We start from the raw sequence: 20,373 nt of genomic DNA, 5'->3' as shown, positions 1-20,373 counted from the left end.
TCGTGGGGGGTTGCGAATCGCAGGAAGGGGGGTGTGGGGGGTGCCGTGAATTGCGTGAGGGGGGCATGAATCGCGGGAGGTGGGGTCCCTGAATGTGTGAATTAGGGGGCGGTCGCAAATCGCGAGAAGTGCCGAGGGGGCCCGCAAATCGCGGGAGGGGGGCGCTACGGGGGGTTCCGTGAATCGCGGGAGGGGGCGGCGTGAATTGCGGGAGGGGGGTCGCAAATCACAGTAGGGGGGGGGGGTGTGCCGTGAATCGCGGGAGGGGGGGTCGCGGGGGGCCCTTTTAATGCCGGGAGGGGAGGATGCAGGGGTCCTGCGAATCGCGGGAGGGGGCTCGCGGGAGGGAGGGGTCGCTGGGGTCCCGCGATTTGCAGGAGGGTCGCGGGGGTCCCGCGTTTCGCGGGAGAGGGTGGTCGCGGAGGTCCAGCGAATCGCGGGAGGGGGTGGTCGGGTCTGGGACGGATATTAGACAGCACTTACATCGACACCATTAGTTCGACAGCTCAATAGGTCGACATGGTTTTAGGTCGACATACCATTAGGTCGACATGTCATTATGTCGACAGCTCATTAGGTCGACAGCTCATTAGGTCGACATGTTTTTAGGTCGACACTGCCATTAGGTCGACAGAGTCTATGTTTACAGTCAAAAGGTCGACATGGGTTTTTTTCACTTTTTTTTTTGGCCGAAATGTCGACACAGTCGACATGGACACAGTTTGAAGTGTACCGCAGCCGCTCGCTGCGCTCGGCACACTATTTTATTCTCCCACCACGCCCTAGTGGATAGTAGGGCATGAAATAACGCCTGTCGGCACATGTCGGCTCAATAAACAGTGAAAAAACCCATGTCGACCTTTTGACTGTCGACATAGACACTGTCGACCTAATGGCAGTGTCGACCTAAAAACATGTGGACCTAATGAGCAGTCGACCTAATGACATGTCGACCTAATGGTATGTCGACCTAAAACCATGTCGACCTATTGAGGTGTCGAACTAATGGTGTCGATGTAAGTGCTGTCTAACAATAGTCCGGATACCGGGGTGGTTGCGGGGGTCCCGCGAATCGCGGGAGGGGGGGTTCGCGGGGGTCCCGCGAATCACGGGAGGGGGGGTCGCGGGGGTCCCGCGACTTGCGGGAGGGTGGAAAGCGGGGGTCCCGCGAATCGCGGGAGGGGGGGGTGCGGGGTCCTGCGAATGGCGGGAGGGGGGGTCACGGGGGTTCCGCAAATCGCGGGAGGGGGGTTGCGGGGGTCCCGCGAATCGCGGGAGGGGGGGTTGCGGGGGTCCCGCGAATCGCGGGAGGGGGGGTCGCGGGGGGGTCCCGCGAATCGCGGGAGGGGGGGTCGCGGGGGGGTCCCGCGAATCGCGGGAGGGGGGGTCGCGGGGGGGTCCCGCGATTCGCGGGAGGGGGGGTCGCGGGGGGGTCCCGCGAATCGCGGGAGGGGTGGTCGCGGGGGGGTCCCGCAAATCGCGGGAGGGGGGGTCGCGGGGGTCCTGGCAGAGGGTAGGGATGTGCAGGAGTAATGGTGGATGGTGGCTGTGGAGTAATGGTGGATGGTGGGCGTGTACTGTAGCCCTGGCTGGGCGGGGGGAGGTGATGTCAAGGGGGTGGAACGTCAGACACATGAAAGTGAAACTGTTCTACACAGGAACGTTCTCCACAGGGGTTGAGTGACAGATCTGGCTAAATATATAAGAGATATCCCACACACTTATTACAGATCCTCTGTAGCAAAGAATCCAACGCGTTTCGTCAATAAAATACTTACGTTTGACATTACGTCTGACTACGTCTGACATTGCTCTAGGCTGCCAATCCATTTTAAGAAGTCAGTTGGGAGGATGCCGTCACGAAGCTCCTGAACCTTTGCCTGCCCCTTGCCTTGGACTTTGCGCCAAGAGACAGACTTCCACTGCAGTGGAGGTAGGCGGAAGGGTTGTGACATCACGCAGCGCAGAGGAAATGACGGGTCACAGTGAGTATGCGTCGCAGGGAGGAAGCCTTCCACTGCGCCGCCCTCACATCTCACATGCTATGTTGACATTTGATTCATCAGCGCTGGAGATGAGGTTCCGTGTAGTTAATGCCAGAAGAGCCTAGGACGCTGCAGTCTGCTGTAGCAGCCAGGAAGAAAAAAAATCTCGTGTACAGCACTAGACATCTGCAGATGCTGTGGGCCTATTTTTGAGGGTTTTTTTGCAACTAATTTTATGCTGATTTTTAAATAAGTTAAAAATCATTTTTTTGTTATTTAATGTAGCATATTTTAACACTTTTCATGCATATTTTAAGTATTTTTCATGCATATTTGCATGCATATTTCAAGCTTTTTATGTTGCATATAATCCTGTCTCTATTCATTACAAAGATAAGACAGAATAACATTTGTTGACATACCAGTGAGTGTGGCGCATACATTAACATAGAGGTTGTTTCATAGGCAATACAAGGAGCTTCAAGGTTTAATTTTCAACAATTTCTGTCACAGAAATGTTCAAAGTGAAAAAAACATATTTAATACCCTGGCAATTGGGCCTCTATATGAAGTGTTGTGTATATATGTAGTTGTGTTGTATATATGTATATATAATTAGTCCTCTGACGAATGGTTCCACAAAACGCGCTAGGGCATGGCCTCGGTGAGGCTCACTGCTGCTTGTCCAGGATTCTCCTGCCGCCTCTGTTCCAGTGTGGGTCCCGGCGCGCTGTACGCCTTGTGGTGTCAGCGTGGGTTGTTTGTGTCTCCAACAGTGCCCCTGATGGCGTAGCTGATTGTGCCTGGTAAAATATACATATCTATTGTGGTATCCAGCCCACAGTGAGGAATTGTTTGGCACGAGCAACCTTTGGCTTGTTTTAAAAGTGTCCTGTTACTTTTATTAAAACATCATTTATGCACCATGAAGCGCCCCTCTTTCTTTCTATTTTGAAACAAGCTACTTTGGACTGAGGATTTTACCATTTAAAACTGTCATATTCTTTAGTATATAAATTGTAGATGGATATGAATATGCAGGGCTTGCAGTCTGACAGTAATTGCACTGTCAGCACCTACAAGAACACTGGTGTAAAATATGCATATTTCTCTCAGTTTGACACAGAGATAGGATTTCCCTAATGATAAAACCCTTTGCCAAGAAACTAATTTGTGTTCAGAGCCCTGGGGCTGAGGTTTGTTCGGTCCTGTGTGTATATCCTACAAGCCGATCCTACCCTTTGATTTCAGTTATTATGGTGGAAACAGTGAACTACGGGTTCTGGTTTATATGCCCTTAGATGACAGAGAAAGTGAGGTCTGGAGATTTCCTAATCTTTATATACCAAGATGGGTATTGCCTTTATTGCGTATTATGAAAGTGTATAACCGTATTAGCACAGTACTGGATTATTTAGACCGACATGAAAACTTCATGGATTTTATGTATTAACAAGAGAAAAAGATCAAGTTAACAATTGTGTAAATCTTGTTAAATTCTAAATAGTAGTATAATGATAATTCAACAACAAATCACAATAATCTACTATGGTAAGTAAGAAACATCATTAGTTATGAAGATACAATGGCGGGTATCCAATTAGCTGCAATCCATGTTGCTGTCGCAGAACAAAAAAAGCATGGGGGTCCTGCCATACACTAGATCAATGGTCCTCAAATCACACCAACAGTACATGTTTTAAGGCTATCCAGGCATAGGCACAGGTGACTTCATTTGTACCTAATATATGTAGCCCAAAAACCTGGACTGTTGCTGGGCGTTGAGGACCACTGCACTATATTATACCTCAGTACAAACCTAGAGCTGTTCCCTAATACATTTTATTTATGTACAGTTTCTTATATACAGTAGCGCAGCATATTCAGTTGCGCTTTACAGTTGGAATCAACAGTGATAGACTGGGTAATCACAGACTGACATAGAGGTAGGAAGGCCCTGCTCGCAAGCTTACAATATATAGGGAAATAGGAAGGATACACAAAGATAGACATACAATTAATCAGAATCATAATCCGCTTTATTGGCCAGGTATACTTGCGTATACTAGGAATTTGTTTTCGGTATGCTGCGCAGCAGCCCGGTGAGTAACAAGTAAACATCATACTATATAAATAATAGACAATATAAACAGGTGGGGGAACATGTACAGTCATATAGAAAGTTAATCTGAGGGGACACCATGTTAGATTATGTGCAAAGGGTTATGGCGTGACTAGACAGTGAGGTGTTTATGTGTCAACGGGTGAACCGCTTGAGGAAAGAAACTTTTAGGCTTCTGGTGGGAATAGCCCTTTAGCGTCTGCCTGATGGCAGCAGGTTAAACAAGCCATGGCCAGGATGGTAGTTAGTCCTTGACTAAATGAGTGAGTAAACCACTAATTTGCTGTATCTTGTCAACTGGAGTAATTCTGGCATCCACCTTACGTCAAATTGGTTCCCAAACTGGGTGTGTCTGGGCAGATGCAGAGGTACCACTGGTTAGTGGTATAGGACCAAATCAAAATATTTCTGGTCATTGCAGGGGTGCCATGGGTTGGTGGTATAGGACCAAATCAGTGTGAACTCAGATTTAATTTTTTAAAGGAGCAATGACATAACCATGCATTGTAAATGATTGCTCCTTTAACAAAACATCTACCGAAGTTCATTACATCCCACCCTAAGGGTGATCAGTAAGCACAATTCATACTTTTAATGAATTTGTCTTTGCTGAATTTTTTAATGAGAAATGTTGCTGATCAGTACAGCTTTTTAGTTCGGACCAGTTAATTAGATCAAATGCCTTTAATGACACCTAATAAGACCGGGATGCCGGGATTATACTAATATATATGCTTTCAACATGTGTTGTATGAGGAGTTAGCTACAGATATGGCTTTCTTGCAGCTTTTACAAATGATAAGGGGCCCTTTGGTGTTAGAAAAGCTGATGGATCCTTGGGTTAAGAAGTGATGTTGCTCATTAAAGCAGGCGGGATCTAGTATTCTCAATGTGAATAACATATGGTTTTACATTGAACCTTGGATGGAACAGGAGAGGATTGGTTTTCTAGCCATTGGCAGGCATCCTTAGACACTGAGGAGAAACAGTCACAAGCTACTTATCGATCCACTTTATGGCCTTTTATTAGATTATCTTGCGCTCAGAAATTAAACTGCATATATTTAGGACGCTTTAGACCAGCTGAAACGGCGGATTCTACTGTGCCTGTTTTGAGCGTGTTCTAATGTTCTCATCAGTCATGGAGCTACTGTATGTCTATGGTGTGGTGATTCCGTTTCTTAAGCTGGCCATACATCAGAAAGATCGATCTTAAGATCGATTGCGCTCATGATTGTGTACAATTTCCCTTGAAATCCCCGGCAGTCCTTCGTGGTTTTTGGACACACAATCTACTCACAATCCATCATACAATCAGTCATACAATCCATCTACTGCATGATTGTGTACACAAGATGTGCACACAATCTGCATACAATCCATCTTACAATCAATTGAGATTGTATGATTGGGTACAATATCTTTCTAATGTATGACCTTTAGCAATAGTGTTTACGTTGAAGACCTGTTTTTATTGGTCTCCTAAAACTTGAAATGTTTATTTGTCCCAGTCTGCGTGTGTGTGTGTGTGTGTGTGTGTGTGTGTGTGTGTGTATATATATATATCTATCTATATATATATATATATATATATATATATATATATATATATATATATATATATATATACAGCTTAATCTATCTGTAACAGTTTAGCAGCATATTATATTAACTTAAAAAAAGATAATGACTGCTATCTGGAGGAGCAAGTGCTTTATTGTAATTCTAGCTTCTTGTCACTATGCTTCCTAAATGGGCTGATAAAGAACATACATACAGTACAGTGGTGTAGACACATGGGATGTACACACTGGGAGATTTAAGATTAATTTCTAAGCAATCTGGATAGATTTTCTTAGAAATTGAGCACAAATAGCTCAGTGTGTATGCCCCATAGCGATTGGCGATGCACGGTCCCGCGCATCGCTATTGCCAGGCTAGATCATTCAAGCTTGCAGTCATCACCAGTGGTCTCTCGCCAGGGAACACGGGTCTGTGACAGATCGCTCAGTACACATCACTGGTGCATCGCTGTGTATGGGGCATTAGGCAAGTTCCTACTTATTAAATCAGATATTTCTCGAATTTACACTATGCACTTGATAACATATCATTTATTTTTTCGTATAGAGGGTTTAGTGGCTTGAAACTCTAGGCAGACAAGGGCTGGATTAATTTCCTGTCCGTTAGGTGTCTGGAACTGGAAGGAGAGTGACATTTTTTGTTATTATCAGCTTCGATAGAGATCTCATAGAGACTATGGTGTTAAAGCTCCAGGGAGATGTGCATGGACATGGCAGTGTTGTTTTTTTTTTATCTCTATACAGTGCTGGAGGATGATGTTTCAATCTTAATTCTGCATTGTACATGCAATTACCTGCCAGGGAGCTCTAGGAGGAGGGAGGTTGGGAATGTAGAGGATGCTTGTCTTCAGAACCTCCACACCTGCCGTCCTTCCACAGAAGATTAGATTTAGCATTTTCCTCTTTGCTAACAAGGCAAATATCACATCTTGTCCAGAGGTCCCACATGGTTAGCGCTAGAGCCCCAATCTTGATTGAACATTTTGCAACAGATAATTTTGCCTCCTTAATGGTGCCACACTGCCACGGACTCTTCAAAATAGTGGTGTGCCTCCTTTTTAATGTAGAAGTAAAAGAACTTTTGTACTTTACTTTACTTTAAAGTGAGTGTGTTGCTGCAATTGTACTAGTAGGCTAGTATTTGGCTCAGCTTGTCTTCTGCTGAGCATCATATATCCTATCACATGCTAGATAAGAGCACATACTGACAGGTCTATTCAGTAAAGGTTGTAGCTGTAATAGAGCAGTGGCTCTGGGGCAAGCATTATACTCTTCCATGCTGAGCCACTAATTAGAAGAACCAGACACCTTGTAGTAACTTTCCATGTCGTTTGAGGTCTGTCCTGAAATTCAGCGTTGCTTGGGTTGAATGATTGTTCCGTGGGCAAAGAAACTGGCTGTGTGAGAATAAATAGTCTGATTTGGAATTTAGGCCCTTATTCTGGTCCTTTCGCATGGACCAGAATCTTCGAAAGGGCATCAATGGTGGGAGCATGCGCAGGGTCATATCAGGTGCATAAGCCGGGGGCGTGCGTCCACGGCGAACAGGGTGTTTGCCGGGCGCACGCACCCAAGGGTGTGGGGCAGCTTGCTGGACCATTTGCATATGAGAATGCCCACCTTTTCATGGACGTTCCCATGAGAATGCTGGGCATTCACATGCTAATGGGGCGGGCTGCTGACATAACCGGATGTCAGCTGCCCGCCCGCTTCCTCCGGAGTGTCCACGCATGTATAAGTGACTTGAGAGTCCCTTTTATATGCGGATCCGATACGAAATCCCGGCGGTCGGGATCCCGGCGGTCGGAATCCCGACACTGGAATCCCGACCACCGAAATCCCGACATGGGGGGGACGTGGATCGCCCCCCCTTGCGGGCTCGCTGCGCTCGCCACGCAGCGGGCCCGGTGCCTCGCTACGCTCGGCACGCTATTTTATTCTCCCTCTATGGGTGTCGTGGACACCCACGGAGGGAGAAAGTTTAGGGATTTCGGCGGTCGGGATTCCAGTGTCAGGATTCTGAACGCCGGGATCCCGACCGCCGGCAAATTGACCGCATCCCTTATATGCGCGTGCCTTCGCAATCATTCTATGATTGCCGACCATTGAATGATGTAGGCGGATCTCCCAAGGCTGCGAATGGATGTTGATTTGTAACATCCATTCACAGGCCCTGCGAGCGAATCGCCCTTGCAAATTGGTGACGGCCGGGCCACCATTCACAAGGCGGAGTGTGGTGGACTGGGAATTCGCAGCCTTGCGAATCAACCAGAATAACCCTCTTAGCCCTTTTAAAATACGAAGCCAACTTGTTCATCATAGTTAGAGACCTCTTCCTTGGTCACAATAATTCCCTGAAATAAGTGTGTGCGCACGTGCATGTATGTATGTATGTTTGACCCTAATGCATTAGAAGATAATAGCAGCAGCTCTAAAGATACCCCTGTTGGAGGATAGGAGTAGCAGAATATGTAATAATAGATTGCGCTAGGTATAAACCACCATCTCCAGGACTTGATTGTCTATAACTTTATTAGGACTCTATTCCGTCATACACTGAAGAGTTTGTCAATATTTAGTACAACGTAAAACAGCATATGGCATCCACTTCAAATGAATCATAAAGTTAGCACGCGACCAAATCGAAAACCAACATGTTTCATCCTAACTACTTCCTCAGGGGCATTATTCTGAATAAAAATGCTGTTAATTAGAATTTAAGCCGCCGGTAGGTTTAATTGGACTCCTTGGTGTAATGAAAATTCAATACCATTAAGCCAGAGGTTCCCAAACTCAATCCTCAAGGCACCCCAACAGTCCATGACATGGGTATGGACTGTATTATTATTATTATTATAATTTTATTTATAAGGTGCCACAAGTGTTTCGCAGCACCGTACAAAGTAACAATACAGGGAGACAAAGCTTGGCATAACATTGAATAAATAACAAGAATACAGTACAAATAAAGAGCGCCACAGTTCAATACACATTACAGCTTGGATATAAGTAGTGAGGACTCAATCAACATACAACTAGAGGCTTGAGGCCAATGATGGAGATGAGTATGCAGACGAAGATGGTTACTGAGTGTTGGAGTATACGAGAGCTGTGAGTGACATGTGAAGAGAAGTGGGCTTTGACCACAGGAGGGAAGAGGGCCCTACTCGGAGGAGCTTACAATCTAGTAGGAAGGGGAGACAGACAGATTACAAGAGGTGCAAGCAAGTGGGTGGTGGTTAGATAGCAGGATGTAAACAGGCAAGGGGTTGGAGAACCAGCTGGTTTATACAGTGGAAGGGTATGCTTTGATGAATAGGTGAGTTTTCAGTGCCCGTTTGAAGCTTTGCAAGGTCGGGAGAGTCTAATGGAGCGAGAGAGTGCGTTCCACTGAAGGGGTGCATCACGGGCAATGTCCTGTACTCTAGCATGGGAAGCAGTGATCAGGGTGGAGGAGAGACGACAGTCGTCAGCCGACTGTAGAGGGCAGGAGGGTGTATGAATGGAGATGAGGTTAGAGATATATGGAGCAATGGAATTAGAGGTGGCCCTGTATGTGAGTGTGAGGTGTTTGAAGAGGATTCTGTAGGGGAATGGAAGCCAGTGCAGATTTTGTTGAAGGGGAGTGGCAGAATTAGAGCGGCGGGAGAGGAAGATGAGCCTGGCTGCAGCATTGAGGACAGATTGGAGAGGAGCCAGTTGGGATTGAGCGAGGCCGGTGAGGAGAGCATTACAGTAGTCAAGCCGTGAGATGACCAATGAGTGGATGATCAGCTTAGTTGCACTCTGTGAGAGAAAGGGCCTGATGCGAGCAATGTTGCGTAACTGGAACCGGCAAGAATGGGCCAGGGCTTGGATGTGGTTGCTGCAATTGTACTAGTACAATTGTACTAGTACTGTTGGGGTGCCTTGAGGATTGCGAGAACCCTTGTGATCAGAAGGGCCGCTTGTACCTTGGATCTGTATGTATGTATGTATGTATATCCGTATGTACTTATGGACGGACGTATGTGTATATATAAAATGTATGTGTGTGTGTGTGTGTGTGTGTGTGTGTATGGATGTATCTTTCTAATGCCATAGAGAGCTCTGGAAAGATACACTACATAGACTAGACTATTGTACATGCATATAAGCAGTTAACGATGCATAAGGGAGCAGGCTCTGTCCCAAGACTACTACATTCTAATTAGGTTAATGTAGAGCAAACAGGCCGTCAGTGAGAATTAATTTAGGAATGAAATGATCAGGCTTAATCACAAGGATACAACAAGGAAGATGTGTCTTGGTGTGTTGCACCAAATAGGTAATAAAATATAACTTTTCATCTAAATATTGATAAAATCTGCAAAGTATACAGGGCAAATAGAACATACAAGGTAAAAATGTGAATTAGAAAGCTGGTGTGGGACACATACAAGGTGAAAATGTGAATTAGAAAGCTGGTGTGGGACACATACAAGGTGAAAATGTGAATTAGAAAGCTGGTGTGGGACTCTCCATGCACTAAAGATACACTGCTAGCTTCCTATACTTTTTTGGTCTCTAAAACTTCCTCAAACACTGTTTCGAATGATGAACAGAGGCCAATAAATATATAGGAATGATGTCATACAAAATAAATCCCTCTTGGGCATTGTATCATAGGTCGACATGGGAAAAGGACAACACCTGAAAATGCCCACATGAGATTATCACCTTTTTGTTGTTTTTAATGTCAACACCTCAGCACGTAGACACCCAGTTATTCTACCGTGTCCGGCTTGCTTTGCTCATCATGCCTCGCTTGGCTAGGGCACGGCACGGCACGGCACACTCTACCATTCCCAATCAGAGTCCACGTGGATGTGTATGGAAGTCAAAAAAATAAAAAAAATCTTGAAAAATTACCATGAGCAACTTCTCCACTTGCGCACTGCGCTCTTAACACTGTTTTATAGGGTTGGGATCATTTGGTCTACAGCATGATGGTCGACATGGTTCTAGGTCGAATGGTCATTAGTTCGACAGGTCATTCGTTCGACAGTGTCTAGGTCGACAGTCAAAAGGTCGACATGGGGTTTTTCACTGTATTTTGACCCGAATGTCAACACAGTCGACATGGACACATTTTGAAGTGCATCGCTCGCAATGCTTCGGGCACTATTTTATTCTCCCACCACTCCCTAGTGGATGGTAGGGCATGAAATACCGCCTGTCGTTTCAAAAAACAGGGAAAACCCCATGTCGACCTTTTTGTTTGTCGACCTAGGCACTGTCGAACTATTGACCTGTCGACCTTTTCCCATGTCAACCTAATTACTGTCGACCATCATGCTGTAGACCAAATGACCGCATCCCGCTTTATACTTCTCCCTCGTTGTTCTTTTTAAGAGGGTACAGACAGGAATGTGTAACCATGCTGGTCCTGCTTTTTCGGCTTCCATTATAGGGATAAGTGTGACTGTAGATAAAATAAAGGAACAATACAAAAAAACGGCTGTGCTAATGAAGCTGGAACGGCTATTTCATTATATTAGTAAAAAAACTAAAATAATAACATCGATGGGATATAAATAAATACTGCATATGTGGGATTGATATTGTTCACTTGCTTTGTGACCTAGGGCCTTATTCTAGTTCACTCTTTCTGACAAAATCCTTCTTAGATGGACAAAACCATGTGCACTGCAGGGGGGGCAGATGGAAAATGTGCAGAGAGAATTAGATTTGGGTGAGTTATTTTGTTTCTGTGCAGGGTAAATACTGGCTGCTTTATTTTTACACTGCAATATAGATCTCACTTTGAAGTAAAACCCCACCCAAATCTAATTCTCTTTTCACAAGTAACATCTGCCCCACCTGCAGTGCACATGGTTTTGTCCATCTAAGAAGGATTTTGTCAGAAAGAGTGAACTAGAATAAGGCCCCTAGAGTAACAACAGCACTGGAGGAATAGAGTGCACTTCAAAATGAACCATGAGCTGTTTGCACATAAGTTGCTTTTTGTTTATTTGGTGCCACAAAAAGGCTGCAGCATTATGTGTGTGAGCAGCCTGTTTCATGAAAGGGGACCGTAGGAACGTTTTACTTTGTGCTAAGATTTGAGTTTTTAGTGTTTACATTGTAAAGTCTGTCATTTTTATAGCCTTAATTGCAGATTACTCCTAATTTACCTGTTCTAAACGGTTCTCTATATCCATTAGTTTGTTTAAATATTTGCAAATTAATATGTTCTTACATCAGGGCTTACAGTAGTTAATGATTAGTAGCACAGACTGTGTAATGGTTAGCATTACTGCCTCACGGGACTGAGGTCATGGGTTCGATTCCCACCATGGCCCCTAACTGTGCGGAGTTTGTATATTCTCCACATGCTTGCATGAGTTTCCTCTGGGTACTCCGCCCCCCCCCCCCCCCCCCCCCCCACAGTCCAAAAAATACTGGTTGTTTAGTTGGCTCCCAACAAATTAACCCTAGAAAGTCTGTGTGTGCATGTACATGTGCTAAGGAATATAGATTGTAAAGCTCCACTAGGGGCAGGGATTGATGTGAATGTTCAACTATTCTCTTTGAGGTGCTGCGGAATATGTGTGCGCTATAAATAACTGGTAATAAATAAATCTTGTGGTACCTAAAAACGGAAAATTACAGCAGTGCTTCTGGCTAAGCAAAACCTATTATGTGACATGGTTTTGGAAATTTGCATGATCTTGTGGACAGAAGCAAGGACTTGGACCAGATTTTACTTGGCTTGTGGAACATAGGTTGGGTCCTTGTCTCGGCTTACACAAGCAAATTAAATTCACAGGGCATGCATTTGGAATCAGGAATTTGTTGAATCCCCGGCATTCTTGACCTAAGTAGACCCAGGTTGATCTGAATTCCCCCTAGAAAATTCCCAGGTTAAAATCTCCGGTGCAAACTGAAGATGGCTAAATGACCAGAAAGCCATATCCTGACATCTTAGAGCCATATCCTGACATCTGGGCTGTTGCTTCCGCACCCTGAATGTCTGTTATTTGCTTATTGCACAAATAGAATCCTATATAATCCTTTTTTCTCATGTAGAATGTTAATGTGTCATTTGTACATTTCTTTCAGCAAATCCCAGATGTGTCCCCTACCGGACGTTATACAACATTGGTTCCACTGCTGTTCATTTTGGCGGTAGCTGCAATCAAGGAAATCATAGAAGACGTTGTAAGTGTGTTATGGTGTTTTCAGCATTTCTTCTTTGGCTCCAACACTTTACCTACAACATGTGCTTTGTAAATTACAGTATGTGATGTAGGCTACACAGACTTTGCGGATTTGATACATTTATGTGGCTTTGTCCTGCACACCAGAGGTGAACACATATAATGTTAGGGACATACCCGATGAGGCTGCCTTGACATTTTGTGGGTAGGGCAGGCATTCCCAACCACGGTCCTCAAGGCACACCAACAGTGCAGGTTTTAGTGATATCCAGGCTTCAGCACAGATGGTTTAATCAGAATCCCTCGGATACTAATTAAGTCACCTGTGCTCAAACCTGGATATCTACAAAACTGGCACTGTAGGTGTGCCTTGAGGACCGTGGTTGGGAATGCCTGGGTTAGGGTCATAATATTGGCCAATTTTATGAAAAATGTATATGATGTATAATTATTACATTTCTAACAATTGTAATGGCTGTATGGTGAACCTGCTCTCTCGTTTTCTCATGATATTAATGTAGACTGACAACATATTCGTGTCCCTATGACCTGGCAATTGTCAACAATGTATTACTATGGTAACATTAACCCTAATGCAAATGTCAACTGGTTATTTGTCAATATTTTGAACCTTTTTGCTATTTTAACTGTCGGCAATCTGGGGTCAGCCATTTGAATGTCAACATACATTTATCATTCTAGGGAACTCTGAGCTTTTACGCTGAGTTAACCTGCACACAGCCACCACGGATCTCAGTAAATGCTTGGGGTTATTCTGGCTCACACTTAAACACCACCCGCTTGTCCAAACGGAAGTCCCCCCCCCCCCCCTTTTGCCGTGTTCCCAGCATGGCTGTGTATGGATGTTTTGCATTAATATCCATTCGCAGCCTTGGGTGCAGGGACCATCGCATGATTTGGAACTTACACGCAAAACTAAGGCACTCTCAAGTGACTTAGTTTTGCATGTTCCCTATACAGGAACAGGGCGGGCAGCTGACATCCGGTGATGTCAGCTGCCCGCACCCGGCAGCCGCGTCACTGCCTAATTTCCATGCAAATGCCTAGCGTTTTTATGGCGCGATCGCTTGCCCGCGACCCGCCCCACTCAGCATATGCGCATTTGCAGAAATCCACATGGGCGTTGGCAAAACATCGGTCCCCCATGCGAACATGCCATTAGTTTGTTTCCTGCTTTTTGATGTACTGTAAATAGGAATTTTGCATGTCTAATTTAGGTCGTCATTCTGACAACCCGGTGGGTCCGTCTGTCTATTAACCATGATTGCAGCCTGGAGAGGCTCTTATGCTGTGTAAATGCAATCAGCTAGCCTACGAGACAGCTTCCATTTAATTGTATGCACATTTGCATAGAAATGAGCTTGTTTGTGCAAAGTCACTTAATGCCCATATCCAGTAAACGATCATTTCATTTATATTTCATGAAGTCAAAACATACCCTATTTTTATTCTCATTAAATACCTTCGGCTGTGCAGGAAATATTCTGCGGCTGCAAGTGCACTTTGAGTCTACAGTTGTCTGAGGATGTTCTTTATAACACTGCCAACGTTTTTTTCATATTTGTATAGTCACCTTATGAGAATATAATAATGTATACAAATGTACTAGAGCCAGAACGCTTGCAATATAAGCTCTATAGATTGTAAATGAAGTGTGGAGGGGCTGGAGACACTCTGCTCTCTTCCTGGTGCTCAGACTGTATTGTACTATTCACTGCATACAGTGACATCATTATGCTGCAGCCCTAGATCTGAGCCAGTGCCAGCCTGCAGTAAGTATCTCCGATACAGACTTGTGGTGTTGTATTATCAGTGGGTTTAGTGTGTTTCTCTGTCTGGCCTGTTTTCTTTGAGATTATGAGAAAAAACCCAAGAATCACTTTGTTCTAGTCTGTGCATGAACAACAGGTGGCCTAATAAATATAAAGTCCGAGACCATGTAGCTAACAATGCTATGGAAGATGGTAGTTTGACCTTCTTTGCAGCCAGGAAACTGATCATTCCAATTAAAGGGGTGTACACACAGGGCGATTCTTTTAAGGGATTTTGACTACATCATCAGAATGTTTTCCTGAATCGCCCCGTGTGTACACAGCGGATGATAGCGATGCACGGCCTTGCAGCACCGATATCGCCGGCCAAATAGACACTACAGGCAAGAATATTTTGGCTAGATACTGCAGGGTTTGTTCGACTGTACACACGGGCTGCTGCTGCTTGGGATGACCGCCGGCTAATCTCTGGCAGCGACTGGGGGATTTTGAATAAGCAAAATCACTTAGTCAAAATTAGCCATCCTCCAGCCAGTGTACACACCCCTTATGGGGCGATATTAGGTTATTGTTGCTTAGAAATGCCCCTACATCCCTCCACGGCCATAGCAATGCGCGACCCCACATGTCTAGTGACGATCTAGTATCACTCAGAACGCTCAGCAAATCTCCCCGTACCAAATCTGCCCTGAACCATTTTTGATGGTCTGGCTTCTGGCACTCTATTCCCTTATTAACCTTCTCATTTACTTATCTTTCAACTACATTTTATGTTGTGTTGTCATCGAACTACACTGCACGCATTCCTCGTTCATAATCAATATTTATACATAATTGGAGATTGGAGAGGTTCGGGGCTGCTCGGGGTACGCTTGGGTGTTCGGCCACTCAGCCGTTCATCTGTTTAATCATCCTGAGCGGCCCCGATCCTCCCAAATGGCGACGCGGAGGATCAGCAATGGGGGGGAGAGGGGGGCATAAGCAACTGGGGGGGTGGTGGTGTGCCAGTGGTCACCTTCACCCTTTCTTTACAGTGGTATACCCAGAAACAGCTCCTGCCCAAGAAATTTCCAGGCATACCACCAAAGGGGTAAAAGGTCTCTAAGGGTCCATTAAATTAAAAACATTTTCACTTTACAAAACTTTTGAGAATTATATATATATATATATATATATATATATATATATATATATATATATATATATATATATTAAAACGCTAATAAGTGCTACCAATCACTTCTTAACAGAAAGTGAAAGCAAAATGATCTGTTTCACACTTGCTGGATAATGGAGAGAGAGAGCTGTCAGAATAGAGATTGAAGGTATTAGCAGACAAAAATCCCCGTACACAATGGGCAACTTTCACCTGAAAGCCTTTCAGTTTAATTGTCTGAGCGGCTTTCAGCATAAAAGACGCCCAGTGTGTACGGTGCCGCGATGAGCGGTGATCGCTGCTGTGTGCTCTCGCATCATCGTTGCCGGCCGCCTCTCATCTGCTGGTATTACCAGCAGATGAGTGGCGGAAGGACTGCTTTCCATAGCGTCCTGCTATGGAATGCTGTCCACCCTCGGGAAAAATCATTGGGCAGGGGGAAATCGCTCAGCGATTTTCCCCATCATCGGCCACTATACACGCTGGGCAATATCGCCCAGTGTGTATGGACCTTAAGCTGTCATTTTGATGAGCTTTTAACTAGTGTTTTATATGTTGCATAATCACTCTCCGGATTCCTATGAAGTAGTATAAAAATTTCTTATTCTTTGCTCACATATGGCCCCAAATGCTGTATGGAAATGAAGAGGTTTTTGAAACTGCTATTGCACAAGGTTTTGCTTTGAGCAGTGGGTAACGTTTTCAAAATGGGGACGGATTCAATATAGTGGCTCCCTCAAAAGTCTTCACCTATCTTTGTGATATTTCTGATTTCTCAAACTTCCCATCCCCCACTCTGACCATCACCTGCTCTCTCTTAAATTATGCCTCGCTGCTTCTCCACCTCCCAAAACTACAATCACCAAGCGTAACATCGAGGTTATTGACACCACCTCCCTATCCTCTCTCTTTGGCTCACTTCTCTCTCCTATTATCTCTCGGTCATGTCCTAAACAAGCCACTTCCCTATATAATGCCTCCTTTACTTCTGCTCTTGATTCTGTCACTCCACCAACCACTATTCACCCTTACAAATAAACACCTCAACCCTGGCACATGCACCTCATACCTGCAAAATGCTCATATATACTGAACGACATTGGAGGAAATCACGCTTCAAGGCAGAGTTCCTCCATTTCAAACTTATGCTTTCAGCCTTCAGTGCTGCCCTTTCCCTTGCTAAACAGTCATACTTCAAGAACCTCATCTCCTCCCAGTCTAAAAAACCCCAGCGCCTCTTTGATACTGTCAACTCCCTCCTCTGCCCAGCTCCTTCTCCCCTCCTCACTCTCTGCTCTTGACTTTGCCACTTACTTTACATTCAAAATTGACTCCATACATCAGGACATAACATCCAACCAGACCACCTGCAACCTACCACTTCCTCTCCCTCACAATCCCTCCTCCCCCTTGCCAACTCTGACATCCTTCTCCCATGTATCTGGTGAGGAAGTCATGGGCCTCATCCATTCCTCTCCCCTCACCACCTCTCCATGTGACCCTATCCCCTCCCGCCTCCTCCTCTTCCTCTCTCCTTTTGCCTGTTCCCATCTTGCCCACCTCTTCAAGCTATTTCTCTTATTGGGTATTGTCCCCTCTGCCTTCAAGCATGCTCTTGTCTCTCCTATTCTTAAAAAAACCTACCCTTGATCCTAATTCTCTCACTAACTACTGACCCATTTCTCTCCTCCCTTTTGCCTCCAAACTCCTTTAGCGTATTGTCTACAACCGCCTTACTGCCTTTCTTTCACCCCACTCCCTGCTTAATCCATTCCAGTCTACAGTAGCTTCCGTCCACTCAGCTCCACCGAAATTGCTCTCACTAAAGTCTGCAATGATCTTCATGCTGCTACATCTAAAGGCCACTACTCTACTTTATCTTCTTGACCTTTCTGCTGCTTTTGACACTGTTGACCACCCCCTCCTCCTCCAAATCCTTCACTCCCTTGGTCTATGTGATACTGCTCTCTTGGTTATCTTCCTACCTCTCTGACAGCTTCTTCTGTCTCTTGTCATGACTGCACCTTCCCAGCTCTTCCACTGACCGTAGGTACCCCCAAGGCTCTGTTCTTGGTCCTCTCCTTTTCTCTCTCTATACGCCATCGCTAGGTAAGCTCATTCGACTTCCAATATCACCTCTATGCCGATGATACTCAAATCTACCTCTCTTCTCCTGATCTCCTCACTTTTATTTCTAACTGTCTCTCCACTATCTCTTCTTGGATGTCACAGTGCTTTCTTAAACTAAGCATGTCTAAGACTGAGCCGATCATCCTCCCCCCCCCCCCCCTCCCAGATAACCTCACCTTCCACAATTTCACTTTCTGTTGATGGAACAATGATCTCCTCTAGCCACCAAGTATGCTGCCTTGGTGTTACTCTTGATTCCTTTCTCTCCTTTAAACCACACTTTCAGCATCTCTCACTGTTGTTTTCACCTCAAAAATATTTCCAGGATCAGACCTTCTCTCACCAAGGATGCTACAAACACCCTCATCCACTCACTAGTTATATCCAGATTGGACTACTGTAATCTACTAATTTTTGGCCTCCCTGTAAAACACCTCTCTCCACTCCAATCTATACTCAATTCTGCTGTCCATCTAAGCTTCCTCTCCAAACGTACTGTGTCCACCTCCCCTCTCTTACAAGCCCTGCACTGGCTCCCCTTTCCCTTCAGAATACAATTCAAGCTCCTTACACTTACTTACAAAGCAATCACCTATGGTTCCCCCACCTACATATCTAACCTTGTCTCTCTTTGCACTCCCATCCGCCCTCTCCGCTCCACAAATGCACGTTGCCTCTCCTGCCAATGGGTTACTTCCTCTCATTCCCATCTTCAAGACTTTGGCCGTTGTGCACTGTATCTCTGGAATTCTCTATTCCTCCCTATCAGACTTGCCACCCCTCTACAAAACTTTAAACGGGCACTCAGGACCCACTTCTTTATTAAATATAATCATTTCTCATCCTAAACCTATGTCTATGTTCACTTCTATCCCTGCTGTGTCACCCCAGTTTGTCTGCACCTTCCCTTTAGAATGTAAGCTCTAACGAGTTATAATTGCGTCAGTGTCCACAGTGGCAACTGTCTTTTTTTTTATTTACAATTTATTTATTTGCATTTGTACTGTGTATATACTATTTTCTTGTTTTGTTCTTTTGCTCATCTATGCATTGTCAGGCGCTGCTGAACCCTTGTGGCACCATATAAATAAATGATAATATAATAATATTTATAAATATGACTTTCCATTGTATCCTAGCGCAAGTGTCTGTCGTGGTAGTATGTTTGTGGTAGTAACATACAGTAGCTTGAGGTGTGTGCAATCATTTATGCAATGCACTTGCCCAGGTACACTCAAATGCACCTTGTGCAGGGTTACAATCTGACTGCAGTTTATAGAATCAGCCTCATACAGTTGCATGTCAATGATAAAATGCTATGCTTCCATATGGCCACTGGTCTGTTGGTTAGGTTGCTGACTTTAGAGGTCACCATAAGTGACACACTATGCAAAACATTTTTCAGGTGACAATAGTATTGTGTTTTACAGTGTATCAAATATTATTTATGTTGTATCACAAAACTTAACTTATGTGTCTCTTTTTGCAGAAACGGCACAAAGCTGACAATTACGTGAACAAGAAGAATACGCAGGGTATGCAACGCTTGCATGAAGTAATCTGTGCCATGTGGCTGTGTAATGAAGCCAGTCCTATGACATCGCCTTGGTGTGCATACTCACGTTGGTTTCCTTTTCAAAGAAGGAATCTGCTGGCATTTAGAGTAACATGATTTACAGAGTCGCTGTGTACCCTGGCGGGTGTAAGGACACCTTAATCCGGTGCCGCCCTGGTTTACACACATCTCCTCAATACACAGAAACATTATATTATTAGAGTCTCCTAAAATACTAAACACTACATATTCCACAGAGGTGCGAGGAAAAGTGAGTGAGCGTTCCCTTCTGTAATTATCCGCTGTGTGAGCAGCTGCAGATTGGGTGCAATTCTAACAGAAACTTGTGCTTCATTTTCTCTCACCCCAAAGCCACAGAGTGATGGATTTAATCTGTTCTAGTAAACCAGGGATGGGGCACCTTCGGCCCTCCAGCTGTTGTTAAACTACACATCCCAGCATGCCTTGCTACAGTTTTGCTATTTGGCAATCCTAAAACTGTTGCAGGGCATGTAAGGATGTGTAGTTCAATAACAGCTGGTGGGACAAAGGTTCATCATCCCTGTAGTAAACTATAGCTGGGACAAGTGGGGTGTATTTAATGCAGTTCCTGATCGCTTTGCCCATGGAACTTGTATGCATACAATGCATCATTGCAATGTATGCAACATCATTGCAGTGTATGCATACAATGCACAATGCATTGTATGCATCATTGTATGCAGCAGGAATTTGTATCTCCTTTTTCACAGACAATTGTGCCTAATATAGGAGAGCGCAGGTGCTTGAGTTGTTTGCGCGTTACCCCTCTGCACATTTTTTGTGTCAACTTACGGGCCACAACTCCCTCTCCTTTGTTATCTTCCTA

General features: G+C 44.8%; 1 protein-coding gene across 5 annotated transcripts in view; it reads left to right on the top strand.

The window, feature by feature from the left end:
* Nucleotides 1-20,373, top strand: part of ATP8A1 (ATPase phospholipid transporting 8A1) — a 203,316-nt gene that overhangs the window by 62,233 nt on the left and 120,710 nt on the right. For all 5 annotated transcript variants that reach the window (XM_083166445.1, XM_083166302.1, XM_083166374.1 and 2 more), the window contains exons 5-6: nt 12,774-12,872; nt 19,440-19,485. In XM_083166445.1, the coding sequence (XP_083022571.1) occupies nt 12,774-12,872; nt 19,440-19,485 (145 nt within the window). The remainder of the gene's footprint in view (nt 1-12,773; nt 12,873-19,439; nt 19,486-20,373) is intronic.

This window comes from Crinia signifera, chromosome 1 (assembly GCF_055691185.1).
Source record: "Crinia signifera chromosome 1, ASM5569118v1, whole genome shotgun sequence".
Taxonomy (NCBI): Eukaryota; Metazoa; Chordata; class Amphibia; order Anura; family Myobatrachidae; genus Crinia; species Crinia signifera.
Note: the sequence above shows the minus strand (reverse complement) of the source record. Positions and strands in the feature narration are given on the sequence as shown.